The following is a 24,073-nucleotide window of genomic DNA, read 5'->3' as shown; positions in this document are numbered from 1 at the left end:
TTTATTACAGTTCTTGGCTTAAAATCGAGTTTGTCTGATATAAGGATTGCTATCCCAGCTTTCTTTTGATGTTGATTACCATGATAAATGGTTGTCCACCCCCTCACGTTCCATCTGGAGGCATCTGTGCATCTAAAATGAGTCTCTTGCAGACAGCATATCAATGGGTATTGCTCTTTTAGCAATTCCAATATCCATTCAATATCCTGTTGATTGTGGCATTAAGCCCATTTACCTTCAGAATAACTATTGAAAGATAGGAATTTAGTGCTCTTGTATTAGCTATAAAGCCACTTTCTATATATTGTCTGTTCCTTTCTGGTACGTTAATTTTGGCCTCTCTCTTTACTTAAGGGATAGCCTTTAGTATTTCTTGTAGAGGTTGTTTAGTGATCACAAATTCTTTTAGTTTCTATTTGTCCTGGAAGCTTTTTATCTCTCTTTTTATTTTGAATGACATCCTTGCTGAATAAAGTATTCTTGGCTGCATATTGTTCTCATTTAACACCCTGAATATATCATTACCAGTCCTTTCTGGTCTGCCGGTCTCTGTGGTTAGGTCTGTTGTCAGTCTAATATTTCTGTGCTTGTAGGTTACTGACCTCTTGTCCCGAGCTACTCTCAGGAGTTTCTCTTTGTCTCTGAGATTTGCAAGCTTCACTATTCTATGTCGAGGTGTTGACCTATTTTTTTTTTTTTAAAGATTTTTACTTTATTTATTTGACAGACAGAGATCACAAGTAGGCAGAGAGGCAGGCAGAGAGAGAGGGAGGAGGAAGCAGGCTCTCCGCCGAGCGGAGAGTCCGACGCGGGGTTCGATCCCAGGACCCTGGGATCATGACCTGAGCCAAAGGCAGAGGCTTTAACCCACTGAGCCAACCAGGCGCCCTGAGGTGTTGACCTGTTTTTAATGATTTTGAGGAGGATTCTCTGTGCCTCCTGGACTTAAATGCCTGCTCCCTTTCCCAGATTAGAGAAGTTCTCTGCTATAATTTGCTGCAAATACCTTCTGCCTCTGCCTTCCTCTTCTTCTGGGATCTCAATTATTCTAACACTGTTTTGCTTTATGGTATCTCTCAAGTTCTCCCTTCATGATGCAGTAGTTGTTTATCTCTCTTTTTCTCAGCTGCTTTATTATCCATCATTTTGTCTCCTCTATCACTAATTCTCTCTTTTGCCTCATTTATCCTAGCAGTTAGAGCCTCCATTTTTTTATTGCATCTCATTAATAGCCTTTTTGATTTTGACTTGATTAGATTTTATTCTTTTATTTCTCCAGGAAAGGATTCTCTTGTGTCTTCTATGCTTTTTTCAAGCCCACTAGTATCTTTTAAATCATTATTCTGAACTCAGTTCTGACATCTTACTTATATCCATAATGATTAAGTCCCTGGCAGTATTGCCTCTTTTGTTCTTTCTTGAGGTGTGTTTTTCTCTCTTGTTATTCTTTCAGAAAGTGGTTGTCTTTCTATATGTAGAGTAACAGCTATTCTTTCCTTAGATCCTTGGTTGAGTTCTCAGGTGTTCAAAATTATATGATAGCTATCTAGCTAAATTCCATGAGACTAGAGGAAACTAAGACCTCCTACTCCTCTGCCATATTGGACTATGAGTTTTTGTCATTTTGGAAAGATGTTTATTTTGTCTTCATTTTGATGGGTATTTTTATGAAATATGGAATTTTAGGTTGACAGGTTTTACTTTCAGCACCCTGAGATAATGATCTGAGGTGAAATCAAGATTTGGACACTTGATCCGACTGAGCCACCCAGGTGCCCCAATTCTGTTCCTTCTAAGGTGAAATTACCTACCATTCTTATGTATGCACCTCTCTCTATAATATTGCCTTTCTCCCTGGTTGGTTTTACAGTTTTCTCTTAATTTTTGGTTCTCAGAAATTTGACTATACTATGTATTTTTTTCTTTTTGTATGTTCTGCTTGGATTTTACTGAGTTGAGTATATAAGTTGGTGTCTTTCATCACTTTTGAAACTTCTTGGCTGTTGAGGTGCCTGGGTGGCTAAAGCATTTAAATGTCTGACTCTTGGGTTTTTGTTCTGATCAGGATCTCTCAGTCGTGAGGTTGAGCCCTGTGTTGGGCTCTATTCTGGGTGTGGAGCGTGTTTGGGATCAGTTCTTTTCTCTCCTCCAATCCTCCCCCCATTCTCCCACCACTCATGCTCTCTCTCCTTCCCTAAAAATTTTCAAAAAAAAAAAAAAAAAAGAAAGAAAGAAATTTCTTGTATTTTATCTCTTCAGATATTCTACCTCATTTTTTTTCTTTTCCCTTCAAGGCTCTAATTATATGAATTTGCTGTTGTCCCAAAATCATATATGTTCTATTCCTTTTTTTAAAAAAACTACTTCCTTTCCTCTCTGTTTATCAGTTGAATAATTAAAAATTAGGGGATGAAGTCCATGTTAATGTCTCTTGTAGTAAGGAAAGGCAGTTAATATTTTGTCTATTCTACTGCATCATCTGTGATTTTAGAAAAAAAGATTAATTTGTTCATATACTCAGCCTCATTAGTAGTGTGTAGTCTCCATGATAGATGGAAGTATTGTTTAAAAATATTGACTGGAGCTTAAAAAAGCCTTAGGTTTCACTGTTTAGTGAATTGGATTTCAAAGTATTAAAGACCCTTGGTATAAAATATGTTCTTTAAATACACTAATCTAAATTTTAGAAATTCATATTGCTATGCAAGTATTTACATATTTTATATTATCATAAAATATTTGGGTAACTGAGTTTCTCTTTCATCTGGGTAGTAGTTTTATTTCCAATTAAATTTTTTTAGAAAGCTTAAAATGATGAATAGATTGTAATTGTTGCTTTTAGTATTGATTACAGTTAGACTGGGAACAGTATTATGTTATGTTATAAATTATATTACATTATATTATGTTATATTGAAATAATTCATTTTTTCTTACTTTGCCCTAATTTGTTAGAGGAGTTCAATGATAGAATTTTACGACCAGAGTTATCAAATGATGAAATGCTGTCTCTTCATGAAGAGTTGCAGAAGATTTATAAAACATACTGTTTGGATGAAAGTATAGACAAAATTCGATTTGATCCCTTTATTGTAGAAGAGATTCAGAAAAGTAAGTCAAAGATGTGGTGAGACTATAGCCCTTTTACAACTATTAATGTTTACAGAGTTTTCTCCTGTATTCAGTGTTTATTATTATAAGAGCTGTGTGAGGTGCATAGGTAGCCATTATCCTGTTTAACTAAAAGGATGAAAGCTTTCATGAAGAAATTTACTCACAATTCACATAACTAACACTTGCCAAAACTGGAGCTTGGTGGTTCTGGTTCCTTATCCTTGTTTGATTTTTATACCTTACAAGTGGCTTTTCTGCAAAAACTGTTTGTATGTTCTTTCACTGTATTTTAAACTAATACATGATGTATTTATGGTATTCTTAAACAATTTTTACAATATTACTTTTTCTTAATAGTTGCTGAAGGCCCGTATATAGATGTTGTGAAACTTCAAACTATGAGATGTCTTTTTGAAGCATATGAACATGTACTGTCTCTTTTGGAGAATGTGTTTACACCTATGTTCTGCCACAGTGATGAAGTAAGTCAAAATATTAATCTTGTTTAAGGAATTTACATCAAAATTTAATAGTGGCTTTGATATCAATAGAGTGATTCAAATAACAAAACTAAAACATGATTAATTAAAAAAAAATACTCTTTCACTACAGAAACTAATGGAGCTTAGAAGTTTACTGTAAAAATTGTGGCCAAATTGGTCTACCTCATTTGACATATGCATGAGTGGCTTTGTAATACTGTCATGATGCAGAAACTCCACTCATCTTTTACATATATTATTCACAGATGTGGAAATCAAATTGCCTAAATTTCTCCATTTGCAGTATTGTAATCCTTAACTCTATTTGCCTATGGTTGTTTTCACTTGATTTAAATTTTCTTTAAAGTGGAAAGTAGTAAGGTAAAATAGCGTGTTTTAATATAAAATGGTTTAATCATAATTTTTTTAAAGTATTTCAGGCAACTTTTAAGAGGTGCAGAATCACCAACACGCAATTCAAAATTGAACAGGTAGGTATGATAAGTCATCTGTATGGTTTGTTTTTGTAATTATTGATACAAATTATTCTTTTTTTTTTTTTTGATACAAATTATTCTTATGATAGTATTTTCTTTCTTAGTCTGTTTTTCTTTGACTCTCTGGTTCCATTGCTACACAAGTAGACAAGACATTTTATTAAGTAATTGTAGAGTTGTACAATATAGAGTAACCAGGAAATGCCTGAAATTCTTTTAGAAAAACTTAAGACAACACACCATTGCCTTGGTACATAGACTACATGCATAGATGAAATCTACAGATAACTCAATTTTAGACAGGTTTTTTCTCCCCCCCAGAGAATATTTTTCATTTGAGTACTTACTGGTTACAAATGTGGAGAGTTTTTTCTCTGTTTCCCTTCTTGCTTTCTGGAAATATATGTGTGCAGTTAACTCAGAGAACTCAGTTAACTCAGAGAAATAACAGAAAAGAGAACTTAATCCATTTATAACTGGATAAGTAATGTCTTGATTTGCCCTTATGTTGTTATATGTACAAAATTGACACAGATATCAAATCTATAAATCCACAGAATATTCACGTTGCTCTCAACACCTTCCAGGTTGTTTGAGCAAGAATCTAATATATAAATAAATTGGAGATGTGGTGCAAAGTAGGTCAGAAACTGGAGTAAATTTTTAGATTGTACGAGGGAAAATGTGAAAACCTTAGCCATTGGGAGAATATATTGTGTTTTTGGACATAACCAAGGGATGTAGAAACGGGTATGAATTTTTTGATTATTGACTTTATATATTACAATTGTGAAACACTGACTTTACTTAACAAAAATTCTATCCTTGTTATTTAAAACAGCATACTTTACCCAATTAAAATATCTCTTCTTTGATTTAAATACTTTTTAGAGTTTTATTAAATTTTCCAGAATCATTTGAGAAGCAGGTGGAATTTATTTCTGTTTATATTCAGAATGTTTGGAGTGCCATAGTAGAATATTAAGCCTAATCACTCTCCTGTATAGGACTATTTAAGAGGAAGTGGTTCTTTGATCTTATAAACCTGCTGAGGAGCTAAGTCAGTGTCATCACTTCAGAGCTGGAAAGCTTTCTTTGCCACTTTGAGAACACCTGGTTGTCTTCAACATACTACATTAATTTTGCTTTCTTTAAAATATAAAATGAACAGAAAGAAAATATGGACTTTTTTCATTGTGGGTACTGATTATGGTCTTTAAAAGTATGTTTTTCTTTATATTGACCTGACTTTAATGTTAACTATCAGTCTTGTCAGGACTCTGCTTCTGTGATACTTATTCATTTACCTATATAAAATAAGAAAAAGACTTACTTAATGTTCTTTTATTGAAAATTTAGAGTAGCATTGCTAATTTGCTAAGTGACTTAAAATATGTATAATATTAATTCATATATTTTATGTCTATATTCTGTTTAATTTTATTTTAAAAGTAAAAATTTTAATGCATATTAATGTTAGCTTGTTCTGTTTCTTCCATACTCAAAGGATGGCTTAAAAAATATATTTAGGGATTTTTTTTTTTTGTTCACTTTGTTTCTTAGCTTAAAACATATATTTCAGAATGTGTGAAGCACACATAATTAAATCTAATATGGACTTGAATTTCATGTTGGACAACACTGAGCTTGTTTTCTGTGCCAAATTTTTGGTGGCTTAGTCTCTGCAGACTTTCCACCATATCAAACAAATTGTGTGTCTAAGTGAGGGCAAAAAATAACAGATATTTCATGACATACTAGTTTAAGAACTTTTTTTTTAATGAGCTAGAATTCATACGCCCAGTTCCCTCCTGAACAGCCATGGTGCTTTCTCTTTCCTTTATTTTGTTATACACATTCTTTGCAAAAATGAATGCTATCCAGTTGTGTAACTTTTAAAGCTTTTAAATTTTATTTTGTGTTCTAAAGTGAAACTTTTTTAATATCTGGGCTTTCTTTCTCTCTCCTTTCCTTATATAATTTCACATATCTGTTACTGCAGAGGTAGCCTAAGTTTGGATGATTTTCGGTAAGTCTTGAGACAGCATGTGATTTTTTTTTCTATATAAATTATCTGTTTAAGTTCAGAAAGTATACCCAAAATAACTTAAAAAGTACAACAAAAAGGGAAAAAAGAAACACTGCTATTACTACTGCCATTATATCAGCTATTTGAGATATCCTTTTATTTATTTATTTAAAAACGATTTAAATTCAATTTAGTTAACATATACTGTATTATTAGTTTCAGGGGTAGAATTTAGCGATTCATCAGTTGCGTACAACACCCAGGACTCATCATATGCTCTCCTTAAGGCAGCATCATCCAATTACTCCATCCTCCAGCTACCTCCCTAGTTTGTTTCCTATAGTTAAGAGTCTCTTATGGTTTGCCTCCCTCTCTATTTTCATCTTATTTTATTTGTGGGCTATCCTTTTATTTTATTTTTTTAAGATTTTATTTTATTTGAGAGAGGGAAAGAGAGAGAAAGAGCAGAAGCAGGGGAGGGGCAGGCTCCCTGCCAAGCAATGAGCCTCATGTATCTGAGGACCCTGGGATTGTGACCTGAGCCCAAGGCAGAGGCTTAACCTACTTAGCCACCAGGTGTCCCTAGGATATCATTTTAAAATCAACCTCTAATTTGATTCTAGATATCTCCTTTTTTTTTTTTTTTAAAGATTTTATTTTATCTATTTTTTGAAGTAAACTCCACACCCAAGGTGGAGATTGAACTCACAACCCTGAGATCAAGTCTCATGCTCTACCAACTGAGCAGGCCAGGGCCCCCTGGATATCTCCTTTTTGAAATAGCATGATATATGTCATAAAATAAAAATGTCAGTTTAAAATAAAATGATAAGCTAGTATCCAGCTGTTCAAAGCTATTCTTTTTTTTGTTATTGGTTTTGCTATATTACTTTTAAAATAACTTGTGTTTAAAGAACTTTTTTTAAAAGCAAGAAGTACAGTATTTGTGTATTTCTGGGGATAAACAGAAGTGAGATTTTTGTTTTTGATAATCAGATTTCAAAAAGCCCAATTTTTTATAATCTATCTAACTTCTAGAGATTTTAATAATATTTTGTTAACATTTTCATAATTGGTTTTGGAAACACTCTATCAGAGAGAATTGTGTTTATAGTTCTGGATTAAAAAAAAACACTGATTGGATGCTTGTTTAAATAATCTTCTACATTTTTTAACTACTAACTGCTTATTTGAGTCCAGTTTTTTTTCCCAAGATTTTAATTAATTAATTAATTAATTTGACAGAGAGAGAGAGAGAGAGAGAGAGATCACAAGTAGGCAGAGGAGCAGGCAGAGAGAGAAGGGGGAAGCAGGCTCCTCGCCAAGCAGAGAGCCCAATGCAGGGCTAGATCCCAGGACCCTGAGATCATGACCTGAGCTGAAGGCAGAGGCTCGACCCACCTAGCTACCCAGGCGCCCCGAGTTTTTCCAGTTTTAAAATAAGTTTGATTTGCTCCTTAGACATGTAAACAAAATGCACATGTCATTAATGTACCAGGCATATTTGAAACTTGATCAATTTATTTTTATTTCTGAAATTGTTGCATTATTTCAGTAAATAAATTTTTCTTTTAGGAATAATAGCTATCCATTAAGTTAAGCACCCAAAGCAAACTTTTTAGGATTTAAAAATAGTCATTTTTGTTTGGGTATCTGTTGTTCAGGCAACATTACATAATGAGCATGAGTTTTAAACTGAGTAAAAGTTCTGCTTTTCTTTGTTGAAACATGGCACAGTAGGCTGTTATGGAGGAAGTTTTTGCTGTGTTTTGGCTTATTTTTTGTTGTTGCTTTCCAGCTTTTCTGCTTTTAGAAATTTACTTTTGAAAAAATTATGAAACCAACATTTAATATGTGATGTCAGAGCAGGCTGCTTCCTTAGGCTGCGTTTGCTTATGTTTATTGCTAACCATTCCCTTTGGCATTTTCCCCCTTCTCTATGGCATTTTATCTTTTTTCTTTTTGGTTACTTTGAAGATTGATATTTTTTGTTACTTCGCATTTTATACTTCATTCCTCTTTTGAGTGTATGATTATAAAGTTGAAATTTGCTTAAAAATTTTCAGTCACAGAGGACAGAATTTTTTTGTTAAGGTCTGTCTAAAAATGAAGGACTGAGAAGGTCATAGTTTTATATATTTTTTCTGTTACACTATGTTATTCTAGCAGTACAGTTCTAAATCAATACTTTTTTTGAATGTTGATCTTAACCACATTTTTTATGCTATTTCAAAATATGTATGGTAGTAAGAACTATGTACCACTAGGGGGCTCTCATCTCTTAAACATTTTACTTCAGTTAATGTTTTAAGTAGGTGAATTTCAAACATTTATTAGTGAATATTGCCCCATTTATTCCTACCTCCAAATTTAAACTTTAAATGTTCTGTCACTTTTGGCTTCTGAGATGTTGGGACGCTGTCTATGACTAAGAACTCCAAAAAGTTATGTTAGTTCTATCTCCAGTTTACCCTTTTCACAGTTATTCTTATTGCTTAGAGTAAACTAGACTGTCGTGATAATTTGCTATGAACTTGATACATTTTTGTTTAATGTTTAGGAGCACCCAGAAAAGAGGAGAATCATTTGGAATCAGCAGAATAGGTAGCAAAATTAAAGGAGTATTTAAAAGTACTACAATGGAAGGAGCTATGTTGCCTAATTATGGGTTAGCTGAAGGTGAAGATGACTTTGTAAGTAAAAATTCTTCAATTTAATATATGTATGAATTCAGACCTACAATGGCATAAAAATTGCTTATTTTCTATTTTCTCTCCCCTTTATTTTACTTATTTTAGACTTCTTTTCTATCCCATATTTTTTTCACTAGTTATTATAGTTTCATGGTGCTAATCTAATTTGTAAAGATCCTGAGCACTAAATTAACTGCTTGTTAAGGCAAGGATAAGTTTTGCTTAGCTGCGATAGATCTGATAGACAATTTACCATCTTGTAGTTAGGCTTTTGTTTTGTATCCTGATCTCTTTTTTTTTTTTTTTTTAAGATTTTATTTATTTATTTAACAGAGAGAGAGAGAGAGAGAGAGTGTTCACAAGTAGGCAGAGAGAGAGGGAAGCAGGCTCCCCACTGAGCAGGGAACCTGATGCGGGGTTGGATCCCAGGACCTTGAGATCATGACCTGAGCTGAAGGCAGAGGCTTAACGCACTGAGCCACCCAGGTGCCCCTTGTATCCTGATCTTAACTCTTTCTAACCATCTGGTCCAGGCAGAATTGTTGATAAATCCCCTTACTCCTTGATACTCAAACCATGATTGATGTATCAACACCATCAGTATTACTTGGGAGCTTATTAAAAGTCCAGAATCTCTGGTTTCATCTTAGACCTACGGAACCAGTTCGCATTTTAACAAGATTTCTGGTAGATTTAGGAATCTGCACCTTACACCCACCATGCAGTTTTATCTCTGTGATGATTGCACATGCTCTCCTTTGAATTCCCTTCCATTATTTACTTAGAAAATTCATCCTTAACATTCAGAATCCAGCTGCTTCCCTTAAGTCCTTACTTGGGTCCTCAGGTAGAATTGAACATTTCCCCTTTGTGCCCCTTGTTAGATCACATGTGAAAGCATGCACCCAAAAGTTGTATTTGAAATTATATGTTTATGATTGTTTTCCCTACCTGTTAGATCCATAAAGACAGATACTGTCTCATCTGTGCTTTTTGTATGTTGAACAAATCTTTATTAAACAGAGTTCCTGGATGCTTGTTTTGCTCCTTAATGACTGAGCAGTGGGGATAAAAGGATGATTAAGATAGAGACTTTGACCTTAAGGGATTTACTAACCTGGATATCAAAAGGGATGGATTGTGTGATTGGATTGGCAATGACCAAGAAGAAAGAATAGGGGAGGGAAGAGTATATAAACCTGTTTTTCCTCTCACTCCTTCCTTTTGACCTCTGTCCCATTGCATGATGAATTGTTAAGGAAATTCATTGATTCTTCATAATTTAAGTGGAAGAAAATATTAATTCTTTTTTTTCCCTTCTTAGGTAATCCAAATATAACATTGTTTTTTCTGTTTATGCCCTTGTGTTTTTTTAAAAGTATGGGTAGAAGAAAGACAGTAGACCAGAGGAGGTAGTCTTTTTTCAAAATAATGTTTACTTATGTATTTTAAAAATTTTAAGCATATTATAGACTTAGTTTTTATTTTATTTTTATTTTTAAAAAAATATTTTATTTATTTATTTGACACAGAGACAATGAGAGAGGGAATACAAGCAGGGAGAGGGAGAAGCAGACTTCTGTCTGAGCAGGGAGCCCGATGTGGAGCTCGATCCCAGGACTTTGGGATCATGACCCGAGCCGAAGGCAGATGCTTAATGACTGAGCCACCCAGGCGCCCCATCTCAGTTTTTTAATAATATGGAAAAGTGGAAACAAATTTAAAAATACCACCCATAACCCTGCCACTCAGTAAGCACTTCTGTTAACGTTTTGGTGATTTAAAATACAACAACAACAAAAACCCTTTCCTTTCTCATCCACATAGATTAGGCTACATTATGTATGTAGGTTGCTATCCTACTCTCTTCCTACTTCATATTACAATGAAAGCATTTACCCATGTTATTGTGAACTTTCCAAAACATAATTTTGTTTGGGAAGATACACTTCTTATTTTTTGTTTTCTGTGATTACTTGATACATAAGCTGTTTTTGTTTTCGGGGTGTGTGTGTGTGTGTGTGTGTGTTTGCTTTAGGAATAGGAGGATAGTCTTTTTAAAAAACTGAGAGAGTTCTGTTTTATAGTGGCCCGAAGAAGAAGAAGATTCTTGATTTAGAAGCAAAGATAGTGGTAAGGAAAAGTAAAGAAGGGAGCAAACTAACCTCTAATACTCTAAAAGAGCAGGTGTGGGTGAATAGACTATTGACCCACACTAAGGTGGTATCAGTTAGGATTTAGAGGGCACTGTGCTGGGTTTTTTTTTTTTCAAGTTTATTTTTTTAAGTAATCTCTAACCCCAACGTGGGGCTTGAACTCATGACCCCAAGATCAAGAGTTGCATGTTCATCCAACTGAGCCAACCAGGTAGCCCAGTACTGTGCTAGCTCTAATCTGTGGGACGTTGAGAAATCTCTGTCTTGTTGAGGAAGTTTAGGGGAAAGGGAAATGGCCAGACTCCTACTAAAGTGGTGTGTAATTCACATTTGGAACTTAGAAGACATTTCTTTTAGAAACCTTGATGTGATCACTTGGTGGCAGTGCCTCCTTACAATGTGACCTTGGATAAGTTTCTTAATTTTATTGTGATTTGGTTTCCTCACATGTGAAATGGGGATGAAAGTATCTAGCTTAGGTAAGGGTGTTGTGAGGATTAAACCAGTAATATGCACGAAACACTTAGCACAGTGCCCAGCATATGGTTAGCATAATAAGCACTGTACAGTATTGTAATAGCATCAGTTCTTTTAAATGTATGAATGTAAATTATGGATTAGATTGACATGTGTATGTTGGCCTGGGAACCAAAGTTCACTGCATAAAATTGAATATATTTGAAAGTGTTTATCTGTCCATTGTAAGAACTGATTTGCAAATAAACTTCTGGAATATAATATGCCCATTGGTATTTTGGCAGTTATCTTCATATAGTAAAAGATAATAATGAGAAACATTAGATTTCCTAAGGAAACGGGGGACATCTTTTTGCTTCTTATCCTCTGCCACCCTTATTCTCCATCCTTTTGGTAGAGGGACGATCTATATGAAAACAAAAAAGTACTTTATTTTCCTTTACATTAAATCTTGGTTTATAATATTAACTTACTTTCAAATAACATTAAAGGAAGCCCTGAAAATTCTTTAGAAAAATACTGTTCTAGAGATTATTCATTAAACTTTTTTGATATAAATACCATTTAAATGGTAACAGTAACAGTAATACATTTTAAACAATTTATCCTTTGTTTCATGGATATTTTTATGTTGCTAAGAATTTTATTTTCTCATTTTGTTTCTTAGGTTGAGTTTGGGGGACTTTTTATTTAAGAATGTCTATTTTTCTTTTTTAAAGCCTATAATGTTGAGATCAGGAGTCATGTGCTTTACTGACTGAGCCAGCCAGGTGCCCTATTTTTGGTGTTTAGTCAGCTTGTTAAACAAATTATCTGTCATTTTATGATCAGTTACCCTTCTGATATCTCAGAAGCTTAATCCATTAACAAAAATACAGTTGTAATAGCCATAGAAAATGCTACTCTGTACCTCAGGTTCAAGTAGTGGAGTGGGCATTTCCATCACACATTATTCTCTCTGTTTTTCTTTCAGTTATATAAAGAGATAACCTTGTCCCAGAAAAGGCAAAAACCAATTCATACAATCTGTTTTTATAGTTTCTTTTTTTCTTTTTAGGACTTTAAGACTTTTTCTTTTTAGTAGGGTATTAAGAGGTCCTTCTAAGATCACTAATAGCCTTATTAGAGATTATAGAAAGCCATTTTAGGACAAGAACAGAAAAGGTAATTGCTAAGGGATTGTTTGGGGGAGGGAAGGAATTCACTTAGACAAGAAGTGACTGCCAGGTGTGGGGAAAAGGTAGAACTGAGAGTGAAGATAGGTTGCTAAAATTCTGGAAAGAAATCTTCCTACTACTCATTTGCCCTGAGTAGACTATTCAGAATTTTCTTCAGTGTGCACAGTTTTTGACTCATTGTCTTAAAGAAGTATGTTCAAGGGGCGCCTGGGTGGCTCAGTTGTTAAGTGTCTGCCTTAAGCCCGGGTCATGATCCCAGGGTCCTGGGATCAGTGGGAGGCCTGCTTCTCCCAGTTGTATAAAGAGACAAGGTTATCTCTTTATATAACTGAAAGAAAAACAGAGAGAATAATGTGTGATGGAAATGCCCACTCCCTGCTTGTGTTCCCTCTCTCTCTGCCAAATAAATAAATAAAACATACAAAAGTATGTTCAAGGTGGATGTGTTTATCTGTAACATTTTGTCTTCTTTAACATGAGTTTGAGATGTATAGGTGATCAGGTTTCTTAATGTGTTAATTCAGAGGTTCTCTTCTAATTTAATGAAATACAGTTTTTCCTTCTTTCTGTATGTATATTTCTAGAACATGTTTAAAATTTCTTTTTAAAAAGAATTATTCAAATAATATTTTAAAATACTTCTTTAAAGCATATATATTATTAAAATTTTAGAAACCAAGAGATAAAAAAAGAATTCTATGGAGGTGGGTCCCTTTCAGGTCATTTTTCATTTTTCATATTACTTAGCTGCAGTGAATATATTTATACTTGTGCCTTTTCCACAATTTAAAAAAAATTTACTTAGAATAAATAATTTTATTAGATTACATTTCCAGAAATGGAATTATAGCTCTTCCTTAGCTTACAGTGGTGATTCATTCTGATAAATCTGTTGTAAGTTGAAAATGCATTTATTTATTTTTTTTAATTTTACTATTTTTTAAAAAAATTATTTATTTGACAGACAGAGATCACAAATAGGCAGAGAGGCAGGCAGAGAGAGAGAGGAAAAGAAGCAGGCTTCCCGCTGAGCAGAGAGCCCGATGTGGGGCTCGATCCCAGGATCCTGGGATCATGACCTGAGCCGAAGGCAGAGGCTTTAACCCACTGAGCCACCCAGGCGCCCCAATTTTTTTAAAAAATTTTAAAAGGTTTTATTTATTTGAGAGAGAGAAAAAGAGAGCATGTGCACAAGTGGTGGGTGGAGGTAGAGGGAAAAGCAGACTCTGCTGAGCAGAGAGCCTGACGCAATGCTGAAAATGGCATTTAATACAACTAGCCTACTGGACATCATAGCTTAGCCTAGCCTACCTTAAACAAGCTCAAAACACTTCTGTTAGCCTACAGTTGGGCAAAATCATCTAACACAAGGCCTATTTTATAATAAAGTGTTGACTATCTCATGTAACTTACTGAATACTATACTGAAAGTGAGAAAGAATGGCTATTTGGGTACAGGATGACTGTCGGTGTAATTGGTTGTTTACCTTTGTGATTGAGTGGCTGAGAGCTGTAGCTTGCTGCCACCGCCCAGTATCACAAGAGATTATCACACAACACACTGTTAGCCTAGGAAAAAATAAAAATTCAAACTTCGAAGTATAGTTTTTACTCAATGCATATCGCTTTGGCATTACAGTAAAATTGAAAAATCATAAGTTGAATTGTCATAAGTTGGTGACCATTTGTACTTAGTTAAAATTGTTCTGTGACTCTCGATACATATCAGAGTGAAAAATATCAGTCCATTAATTTTTACTTCTTATTACCATAGTTAAATGTTTTTCTGTATTTGTATATTTTCAATATCTTTAATCTCTGAAGTGCCTATTTTCTCTTTTCTATGGAATTTTCATATGTAGGTGATGTAATAAAACCTGGAGTTGATGCTAGTAATTTGTTGTTTTTAATTTTTAATTTTTATATTTTTAGTAGAAAATTTGGTATCACCTAATTTCAAAAGTTTTGTATTTGAAAATTACGGAATTTATATGGATATACTCTTTATAATTGTATCTTGTGTGCTGTAGGTCTAAAGGACCTGGGTATACTACATTTTTCATGATGATTTTTTTCCAGATTGAAGAAGGTATTGTTGTAATGGAAGATGATTCTCCAGTGGAAGCTGTGAGCACACCTAATACTCCCCGAAACCTTGCTGCATGGAAAATTAGCATTCCATATGTAGACTTTTTTGAAGATCCTTCCTCTGAAAGGAAAGAGAAAAAAGAGAGAATACCTGTGTTTTGTATTGATGTCGAAAGAAATGATAGAAGAGCAGGTAGGAAGCTTTATGAATACCTTTTTTTAAATTAACATATAATGTATTATTTGCTCCAGGGGTCTAGGTCTGTGAATCATTAGGCTTACACATTTCACAGCACTCACCATAGCACATACCCTCCCCAGTGTCCATCACCCAGCCACCTTATCCCCGCCCTACACCCTCCAGTAACCCTTAGTTTGTTTCCTGAGACTAAGGGTTTCTAATGGTTTGTCTTCCTCCCAATCCCATCTTGTTTCATTTTCCCCTCCCTAAACCCCAACAACCCTGCATTCTGCCTCTCAAATTCCTCATACCAGAGAGATCATATGATAATTGTCTTTCTCTGATTGACTTATTTCACTTAGTGTAATACCATGTAGTTCCACCCACATCATTCCAAATGGCAAGATTTTGTTTTTTGATGGCTGCATAGTATTCCATTACACACACACACACACACACACACACACACACACACCCCTACCCCACATATTCTTTATCCATTCATCTGTTGATGGACATCTAGGTTTTTCCCCATAGTTTGGCTATTGTGGATATTGCTACTGTAGATGTTAGGGTTGCAGGTGCCCCTTCAGATCACTACATTTGTATCTTTGTGGTAAATCCCTAGTTTGCTTGGTCATAGGGTAGCTTTATTTTCAACTTTATGAGGAACTTCCATACTGTTTTCCAGAGTGGCTACACCAGATTGCCTTCCCACCAGCAGTGTAAGAGGGTTCCCCTTTCTCTGCACCCTTGCCAACACCTGTCATTTCCTGACTGGTTAATTTTAGCCGTTCTGATTGGTGGTAGTTTTGATTTGTATTTCCCTGATGCAGAGGGATGTTGAGCACTTTTTCATGTGTCTTTTGGCCATTTGCATGTCTTCATTGGAGAAATGTCTGTTCTTATCTTCTGCCCATTTCTTATTGGGTTATTTGATTTTGGGTGTTGAGTTTGATAAGTTCTTTATATATTTTAGATACTAGCCCTTTATCTGATATGTCATTTACAAATATCTTCTCCCATTCTGTCAGTTGTCTTTTGGTTCTGTTGATTATTTCCTTTCCTGTACAAAAGCTTTTGATCTTGATGAAGTCCCAATAGTTCACTTTTGCCCTTACTTCCCTTCCCTTTGGCCATGTCTCTTAAAAGATGTCAATTACTCTGTATTGACATGATAAAGATTTAGGAATGATAAAGATTTTTCCATTTCTAACTTTTAAGTGTGGCTGCACTTCCAAAAGCTAAGTGTCTGAACAGAAAGTTCAGTGAAGGCTTAGGATTGTCTAGGTTATCTCTAGTACCATTTAGCTAATTAATTTGTTCAAACAATACATACTGAGTAGATGCGTTTGAGACATGTTGACAATGCAACAAGGCATTTTGTGTAATGTTCTTTTAATGGTTTTGCTGCCATCATCATTAGCCATTACACTTAATTGACGAGGAGTAACGCGTATGGTAGTGTATCAGGTATTATACCAATTTCATTAAGACAACATTTCTCCTCTGTTGTGGGCTAATTAGAATTTATAAAAATATGATAAAACACAGTGTGATCATTTTTCCTCATATTTTGCTATCTTTTTTCTTTTAGTTGTTTAGGTGTGAACTAAGAGAGAAGGGGGTAAATAGTGTCCTTTACAAGATAACTGTCACCACCCTGGGTTTTGTCTAAGAAGTGAGGGCATTCAGTGTAAGCAAAAGCAAATCAAAGTTGTCCACATGTTGGGAATGTTAGAAAAATGAAGTTGAGCTTAGGAGGAGGGAATTGTCTTGTAAAAGAAGGAAAAAAGTGGCAGTGTTAGGGAATGGTTTTGAGAGATGAGTGACTAAGTATTAACATGAAGGTCAGTGCTAATAATTCCCGCCTTTTTAAAAAAAAAATAGGTTTTGAAAATTTTTCTTAGAAGCTAATCCTATTTCAGGAAATAAAACATAGGATTAGGAAAGGAAGAATGCTCAAAGTAGCTATCTATGATTTTTCCTGTTATAACTAGGTACCAGACAGGGTCTTGCGCTGTCTAGCCAAGAGTCAGTGCCACTTGATTTTGCTTTTGTTGCCATTCAGTCTTACCTGTTGCTTTACTAGCTGTGTTCTAATAAGCATAGCAAACCATTGTTGATACTATAGTCTGATTTCAGTTTCAAACATAGTTTTTTGTTCGTATCTTTGTCTGCTGTTTCATGATTGGCATGGTAAGTGTCAGAAAGAATTGAAAAGAAATACTGTAGTTTCTGGGTTCAGCTACTTCTGTGCCTAGTATTTGAAGTCTGGCTTTTCCCACACTGTTCTCGTTTCTCAGGAAATTATTTTAAACTTGACTTCAGATATAAGTAAATTTATGTGAGCATGTAACACATCCTTTTCAAAGGTTTATATATGATATACTTTTAAATATACTTTGTTTTTGTCTTTTGGAAAGGCATTATTAATTTTTGTGCTTTATTTTTAGAAGTTTTCCTTAAAAATTTAACCATAAAATTTAAACCAAAAGGATCTTAAAACTAAGGATTATTTTTCTCAACAGTGCTGCAGACTTTGACTATCAATGTAATGTGCTTTTAGGAAGTTATGGCCCATGAGGGAAAAATAGTGCATCATTTAAATACTGTGCTGACTTTATAATGTAGCAAAATAACAATTTTAGGATTTTAAAAAACAAAACTAATAAATATGATGTAGATCTTTTAAGACCAGTGTTGAAGAAGAAGAATTCAGTTTCCTTTTAGATTGTGACTATATCATGTTTTTTTCCTTTTTAAAGTTTTTATTTATTTATTTGAGGGAGAGAGAGACTGAGCAGACTGAGCATGAACAGGAGAAGAGGCAGGGGAGAGAGAAAGGGAGAGGCAGGCTCCTTCCTGAGCAAGGAGCCTCGTGTGGGGCTCTATCCCAGGGCATCATGACCTGAGTTGAAGGCAGATGCTGCCCAGGGGCCCCATCATGTTTTTTTCTAAATACAGTCTTTGTTTTTGGGTTATTGTGATTTTGGTTGATTTTATACATTGCATTTCCAAATCTGTACTAGAATGACATTAGATGCTAATAATAGCAGTTAACATTTTTGAGGTGCTTACTCTCTGCCATTCAGTCTACAGAAGTGATTTAGTTCATTATTTTATGTAATGGGTACAATTATTTTTATTTTTATTCTAAGCAACCGAAGGCACAATGAGGTTAACTTATTTGTTCAAGTTCACTTAGTAAACGGGGGAACTGGGGTTGGAATAGGTGGTCTGACCCAACTCATTCTGTAAACCGTTACTTTGTACTATTCAGTTTGGTAGGCACTAGCCACATGAAAATTAAATTATATTAAAATTTTTGTTCCTTACACTAGCCACATTTCAAATGATCAGTAACTACATGTGGTTAATAGTTACTGTATTAATGCAGATAATATAAACCATTTTCAGAATTGCAGAAAGTTCTATTGGATAGTGCTGTTCTGTACTTTTTTAGATCTGGACAAATTGGTAAAGATTTGAGAGACCCAAAATTGATTATAAGGTTTTTTGAAATACATTATTTATTTCTGTGACATTTTAAAAATTAATAATAATTGCATTATTTTTTGAAATTTGTCAGCTCTGTGATTCTGTTGTAGAAAACTCTTTGTTACTGAGATAACTTCATAAATAGGTAAAAATGATCAATTTCTTAAGAAATTTAAAATTAAAATATGGGATAAAATATATTAATGTGATGTTAAGAAATAATAAATTGAGACTGGCATAATTTTTAATAGTAGTTTATAAAATTATTTATTACTTACTGTATATTCATTCATTTTACAGTTGGGCATGAGCCTGAACATTGGTCTGTCTATAGAAGATACCTAGAATTCTATGTACTTGAATCAAAACTAACAGAATTTCATGGTATGTTGTTTTTGTATAAAGTGTTATATTGTAGCATTAGCTTTCTTGAACAAACTGTTGAACTAGATTACGTTTTTTTTATTTTAAGTAATTATATCAAGAAAATGTAACAGTGACACTTGTGTACACTGCTATTCATAATAGGAATGTACTGTTTTTAACTTATTTTTGGCTTATTTTTTAAAAGTTTTTACAATGCATATTTATTGCTTTTTATTTTTTATTTATTTTTATTAAAAAAAATTTTTTTTAAGATTTCATTTATTTACTTGACAGAGATCACAAGTAGGCAGAGAGGCAGGCAGAGAGAGAGGAGGAAGCAGGCCCCTTGCAGAGCAGAGAGCCAGGTGGGGCTCCATCCCAGGACCCTGGGATCATGACCTGAACTGAAGGCAGAGGCTTTAACCCACTGAACCACCCAGGCGCCCCCATTTATTGCTTTTTCAATAATATTAAAATTTAAAAGATAGCTATTCTTTAAATGTATTTTAGAAAAGGTTTTCTTTCCAATTGAATTTTTGTTTATCTCAATGTGACAGAGAATTTAAACCAGGAATTTCAGAGTTGCTCTGTTCTTTCACCATTTTTCTTGATAAACATGTTTGCTTTGCATCAGTGCAAATGTTTTGATTTAGCTCTTAGAGTTGGAAATAAAACTTGTAGAGTAATATTTCTTTTAAAGATAGATCAATCAGAAAAGGGGAACACTGTTCCTTTTAGTTCTTCCCCTCACCTTTTAGTCTCTCTTACCCATTAATTTTAGTTAATGTCAGGGATGTAGTTATGAAGTATTTACAGTCATTTTGTACATTTTGTGTATATTTCTGTATTCATTTATTTATGAGATAGAGTGCAAGTGAGCACATTAGGTGGAGTGGGGAAGGGGCAGAGGGAGAGTGGGGGAGAAAAAGAGAATTTTAAGCAGGCTCCATGCCCAGTGTAGAGCCCTATGTGGGGCTCGATCTCACCATCCTGAGATAATGACCTGAGCCAAAGTCAAGACAAAGTCAGACATTAAGCTGACTAAGCCACCCAGGTACCCATGAATCTTTATTTTAGAGAAGCTTTATGGAGTGTCCCTGATTCAAATTTAGGTTGGTTCTGAATTGAGAAGGACAGGACAGGACCTTTTTTACCCTTCTTTACTAAAAGCAAAACCCATGATGAAGAGATTATTATAGGATGATAAAAAAATACAAGGTCGCATTCCAAACTCTTTGCTTAGATTTTGAATTCGTACTTGTCTTTAAATGGTTTTCTCTTTAGGGCACCTGAGTGGCTCATTTGGTTATCTGCCTTTGGCTCGGGTCATGATCCCAGGGTCCTGGGATGAGGACCTGGCTCCTTGTCAGTGGGAAGCCTGCTTCTCCCTCTGCCTGATGCTTGTGCGCTCTCTTCCTGCTTGTGTGCTCTCACACACATAAATAAAATCTTTAAAAAAAAAATGGTTTTCTCTTGGTCTCTGCCAATCTTAATCAGTACCATCCTTATCTCCTATCTCTGAGAACTTTTCCCTTGGATTGAGAGAAGACCTATAATCAGACTTTAAACCCCTAGATGAACCGAAGTTGGATTCCCAATAATATTTTCCTTTTTGGTATTTAAATTTCTGAAGTCATCCCTGTTTGAGAAAGCATGTCCATGGTTTGTTTGTTTTTTGTTGTTGTTGTTTTAAGATTTTTTTTTTTTAAATTTGACAGAGAGAGAGAGACAGAGGGAGTGGGGGGAGGGGCAGAGGGAGAGAATGAATCTGAAGCAGGCTCCGTGCCCAGTGTGGAGACTGATGTTGAGCTCAATCTCATCACCCCGAGATCAGGACCTGAGCCAAAACCAAGAGTTGGATGCTAAACCGACTGAGCCACAAGGCACCCCATGTCCATGATTTTTAAACTTTGTTTTTAATCCTGTGTTTAATCTTGTGTAGTATTAGCAGCATGCTACCTTTTTTTCCCCCATGAGAATAGGTATTTTTCTTTGTAAGATTTTGTCTCATTGAATCCCATCGTCTTCAAAATAATCTCATGATATTTTTTTGAGGCTTTTTTACTAATAGTATAGAATGCGTAAATAAATCTGTGTCAACAGAGTTGGTGATCAGTTTGGTTATTAGTAGACTCAGGTTCTTGGGTCTAGACTTCTGACTTGAAGCTTATGGATTTTGTGAAGAATAATTAATTATGTAATTTACATTTAAAAAAAGATTTTATTTATTTACCTGCCAGAGCGTGAGTAGGGGGAGCAGCAGAAGGAGAGGGAGAAGCAGACTCCCCACTTAGCGGGGAGCCCAATGCGGGGCTTGATCCCAGGACCCTGAAATCATGACCTGAGCCAAAGGCAGGTGCTTTACTGACTGAGCCACTCAGCTGCTCCTTGTCCAGGTTATTTAAAGGATAATGCCTCATCTCTATAAGAGGGAGCATTATGAATCTGAATTTTCTGTAGTAAATTATAAATCATGTTTTTAAAATAGTAGTAGAACGTAGTAATAACTTTCATATATATTGATTTCAGGCACATTTCCTGATGCCCAGCTTCCTTCCAAAAGGATCATCGGCCCCAAAAATTATGAGTTCTTAAAGTCAAAGAGAGAAGAGTTTCAGGAATATTTACAGGTACAATATCAACTCAGTTTAAAACGTTACTAATCATACAATTGTCTAATTTGTCTTTTTATCTTTTATGTATATATATTTTGTTTTACAGATACCTGTCAGTGTGGGTTTCTAAAATTCTTTTAAGATAGTTTTTTCCATGTGAAAATGAATTATTGTGAAAAGTACTTTTTAGGGGTTCCTGGATGGCTTAGTTGGTTAAGCATCCAACTCTTGATTTCAGCTCTGGTCATGATCTAAGTAAGGGTCATGAGATCAAGTCCTATGTCGGGCTCCACAGAAGCTTGTTTAAGATTCTCTCTCTTTCCCTCTACACCCCCTGCTTCTGCTTGTGCACTCTCTTTCTCTCAAAAAAAGAGTATACTTTTTGAAAAAATTGATTACCAATGAAATACCAGATATTTCTTAGAAGAAGAAAAATTATATGTTGGGTTTAGTTTAAAACTTTCGGTGCGAGAAGATAAAAAAAACTTGTATAAGAGGAAATGCATTCTAAGTATACTGGGTAGTTTTTTGTTGTTGTTCTTATCTTTTAAAAAAAAATTAGTATTTTTTTAAGTTATCTCTACCCAAAACGTGGGGTTTGAACTTAAAACCCCAAGATGAAGAGTCACATACTCTACTGACTAAACCAGCTAGGTGTCCCTTTTGTCTTGTTTTCTGTTTGATTTTGTGTTTAGCACTTCTGAACTTGTGAATCTTCCCTCCCATTTTATTCCTCAGTTTTTTTTCTTTTGCAATTTGTAGATGTTTTTCTGGTTTCTTGGGATCTCCTGGTTCTCTACCAGTCACCACTTGGAATTGAATTTTTTTTTCGGTGTGTGCACAGTGTTATGTAAACAATGTAATTGGTATGTTATTTCCATTGTTAGTACAGTCAGCCAAAATCAAGAGTGGGACGCTTAACTAAAATTGATTTAGACTTCTTTAAAATTAATGACCATCTTTCTTTATTTAATGAAGTGCATAAGACCAAAAAGTGGTTACTTTTTGTTGTTAAAAAAAAATCTCTTTTTATTTGGGTACAGAATTTTGTAGATTTTATTAAGTGTTAATTTAGCCAAATTTGGATGCCTTCTTGCCTAAAATAATTACTTTTTAAATTAAAAATAATCATGAGTCTAAAGGGATATTTATATTTTATATCTTGTATTTGAACGGTTGCATGCTTCAACCCAGAAAATATTTGTTACATAATTTTTTGGTATAACTACTGCAAGGATATTTGAACATTGTATATAGTAGAGTTAACCTTTGCCTTTGTTTGTACCATTAACCCATTATTTGAAAGAGCTAAATCTTTCTAAGGACTAGAGTACCACCTTCTAGAAGAGTATTTTCTGGTGATACAGGAGCTTAAGGTTGCAGTTACTGGTATTTCATTTATACAAATTTCTGCCCATAAAGTTTTCTAACTGTTTCAAGTTACAAAACAATATTAGGCAAGACTGAGTTAATTTTGGCTTTAAAAAGTCAGTTTATCTTGTAAGAAAATAGTGTTGCAAGAAGAACAGACAACAGATTTTCCAAATTATTTCACATTTTACGCATTTAGTTTCCTGCAAAACCCTTTGTGTCAACTTCTTTTAATTATCAAGAAAGTTATATGATATTGTAGTATTTATTTTATAGTTGAGAAACAGAAACAATGTTAGCTAGTGTTTCATCTTCCTTCCTGTGTATCAGGTACTATGCTAAATGCTTTATATTACAACCTTGTAAAGTAAGTAGCATTTTCATCTCACATGTAAGGAAACTCTTAAGTAATTTAGGAACTTAGTTTCTAGGGACACTTCACTGGTAAGTGGAAGAACTGGAATTCAAACCTTTTCGTGTCTGACTGTAGAGGCTGAGGTCTTAGCTGCTGTGCAATACTATTTTTCTACAAATGTAGCTTTGTTATTTGAATATAAAATAGCTTTTGAGGATTAAATTTTTTTTTGTTCTTATCATTGAAATATAGCTTTGATGATCCTTTTGAGATTTCCTCCCCCCCTTTTTTTCTTTTTTTCATTCAAGAAACTTCTACAACACCCAGAACTGAGTAATAGTCAACTTCTGGCAGATTTTCTCTCTCCCAATGGTGGGGAAACACAGTTTCTTGATAAGATACTACCAGATGTTAATCTTGGTAAGTCAGTTTAAAGAATCGTGTATATGAGGATAAACTGAAAATAATCAGCATTTCAGATTAATGTAGAGGAATAGCTTTATATAGTAAGCCACTTTATATAGTGTAGCCAAATTCTAACACACTTTTTATATACTGTTAGTAGGAATATAAATTGGGAACTATGTGGAAAAATAGTTTGGTATGAAACTGAATGACTTAGCAGTCCCTCTCTGAAATACATTCTGTAGAGACTCTTTTATTCATATTGAAGAATGTTCATAGCATCATTGTTTTATAGCCAAACCTAGAAAAACATTCATTACCAGTAGATCAGCAGATAAATTGTGATAGATTCATAAAATGAATACCTATAGCATGTAGCTATTTGCAACAAGATTGATAATCTTAAAAGCATGATGTTGAATGAAAGAAGCAAGACACAGAAGAATATATATAGCATGATTTCTTTTTTTTTTTTTAAAGATTTATTTATTTATTTGACAGAGATCACAAGTAGGCAGAGAGGCAGGAAGAGAGAGAGGAGGAAGCGGGCTCTCTGCTCGGATAA

At 34.3% G+C, this 24,073-nt stretch overlaps 1 protein-coding gene across 6 annotated transcripts in view; it reads left to right on the top strand.

Moving 5' to 3' along the window:
* The window catches only part of SNX14 (sorting nexin 14), a 99,931-nt gene that overhangs the window by 48,945 nt on the left and 26,913 nt on the right, over window positions 1-24,073 (top strand). For 4 of the 6 annotated variants that reach the window (XM_059401017.1, XM_059401015.1, XM_059401016.1 and 1 more), the window contains exons 13-21: window positions 2,956-3,111; window positions 3,472-3,596; window positions 4,029-4,087; window positions 6,096-6,122; window positions 8,683-8,815; window positions 14,706-14,907; window positions 18,697-18,780; window positions 21,292-21,392; window positions 23,412-23,523. In XM_059401017.1, coding sequence (XP_059257000.1) covers window positions 2,956-3,111; window positions 3,472-3,596; window positions 4,029-4,087; window positions 6,096-6,122; window positions 8,683-8,815; window positions 14,706-14,907; window positions 18,697-18,780; window positions 21,292-21,392; window positions 23,412-23,523 — 999 coding nt within the window. The remainder of the gene's footprint in view (window positions 1-2,955; window positions 3,112-3,471; window positions 3,597-4,028; window positions 4,088-6,095; window positions 6,123-8,682; window positions 8,816-14,705; window positions 14,908-18,696; window positions 18,781-21,291; window positions 21,393-23,411; window positions 23,524-24,073) is intronic. The other 2 variants (XM_059401019.1, XM_059401018.1) reach the window with 1 other exon arrangement.

This window comes from Mustela nigripes, chromosome 5 (assembly GCF_022355385.1).
Source record: "Mustela nigripes isolate SB6536 chromosome 5, MUSNIG.SB6536, whole genome shotgun sequence".
Taxonomy (NCBI): domain Eukaryota; kingdom Metazoa; phylum Chordata; class Mammalia; order Carnivora; family Mustelidae; genus Mustela; species Mustela nigripes.
This window is presented reverse-complemented; position numbering and strand designations above follow the sequence as displayed.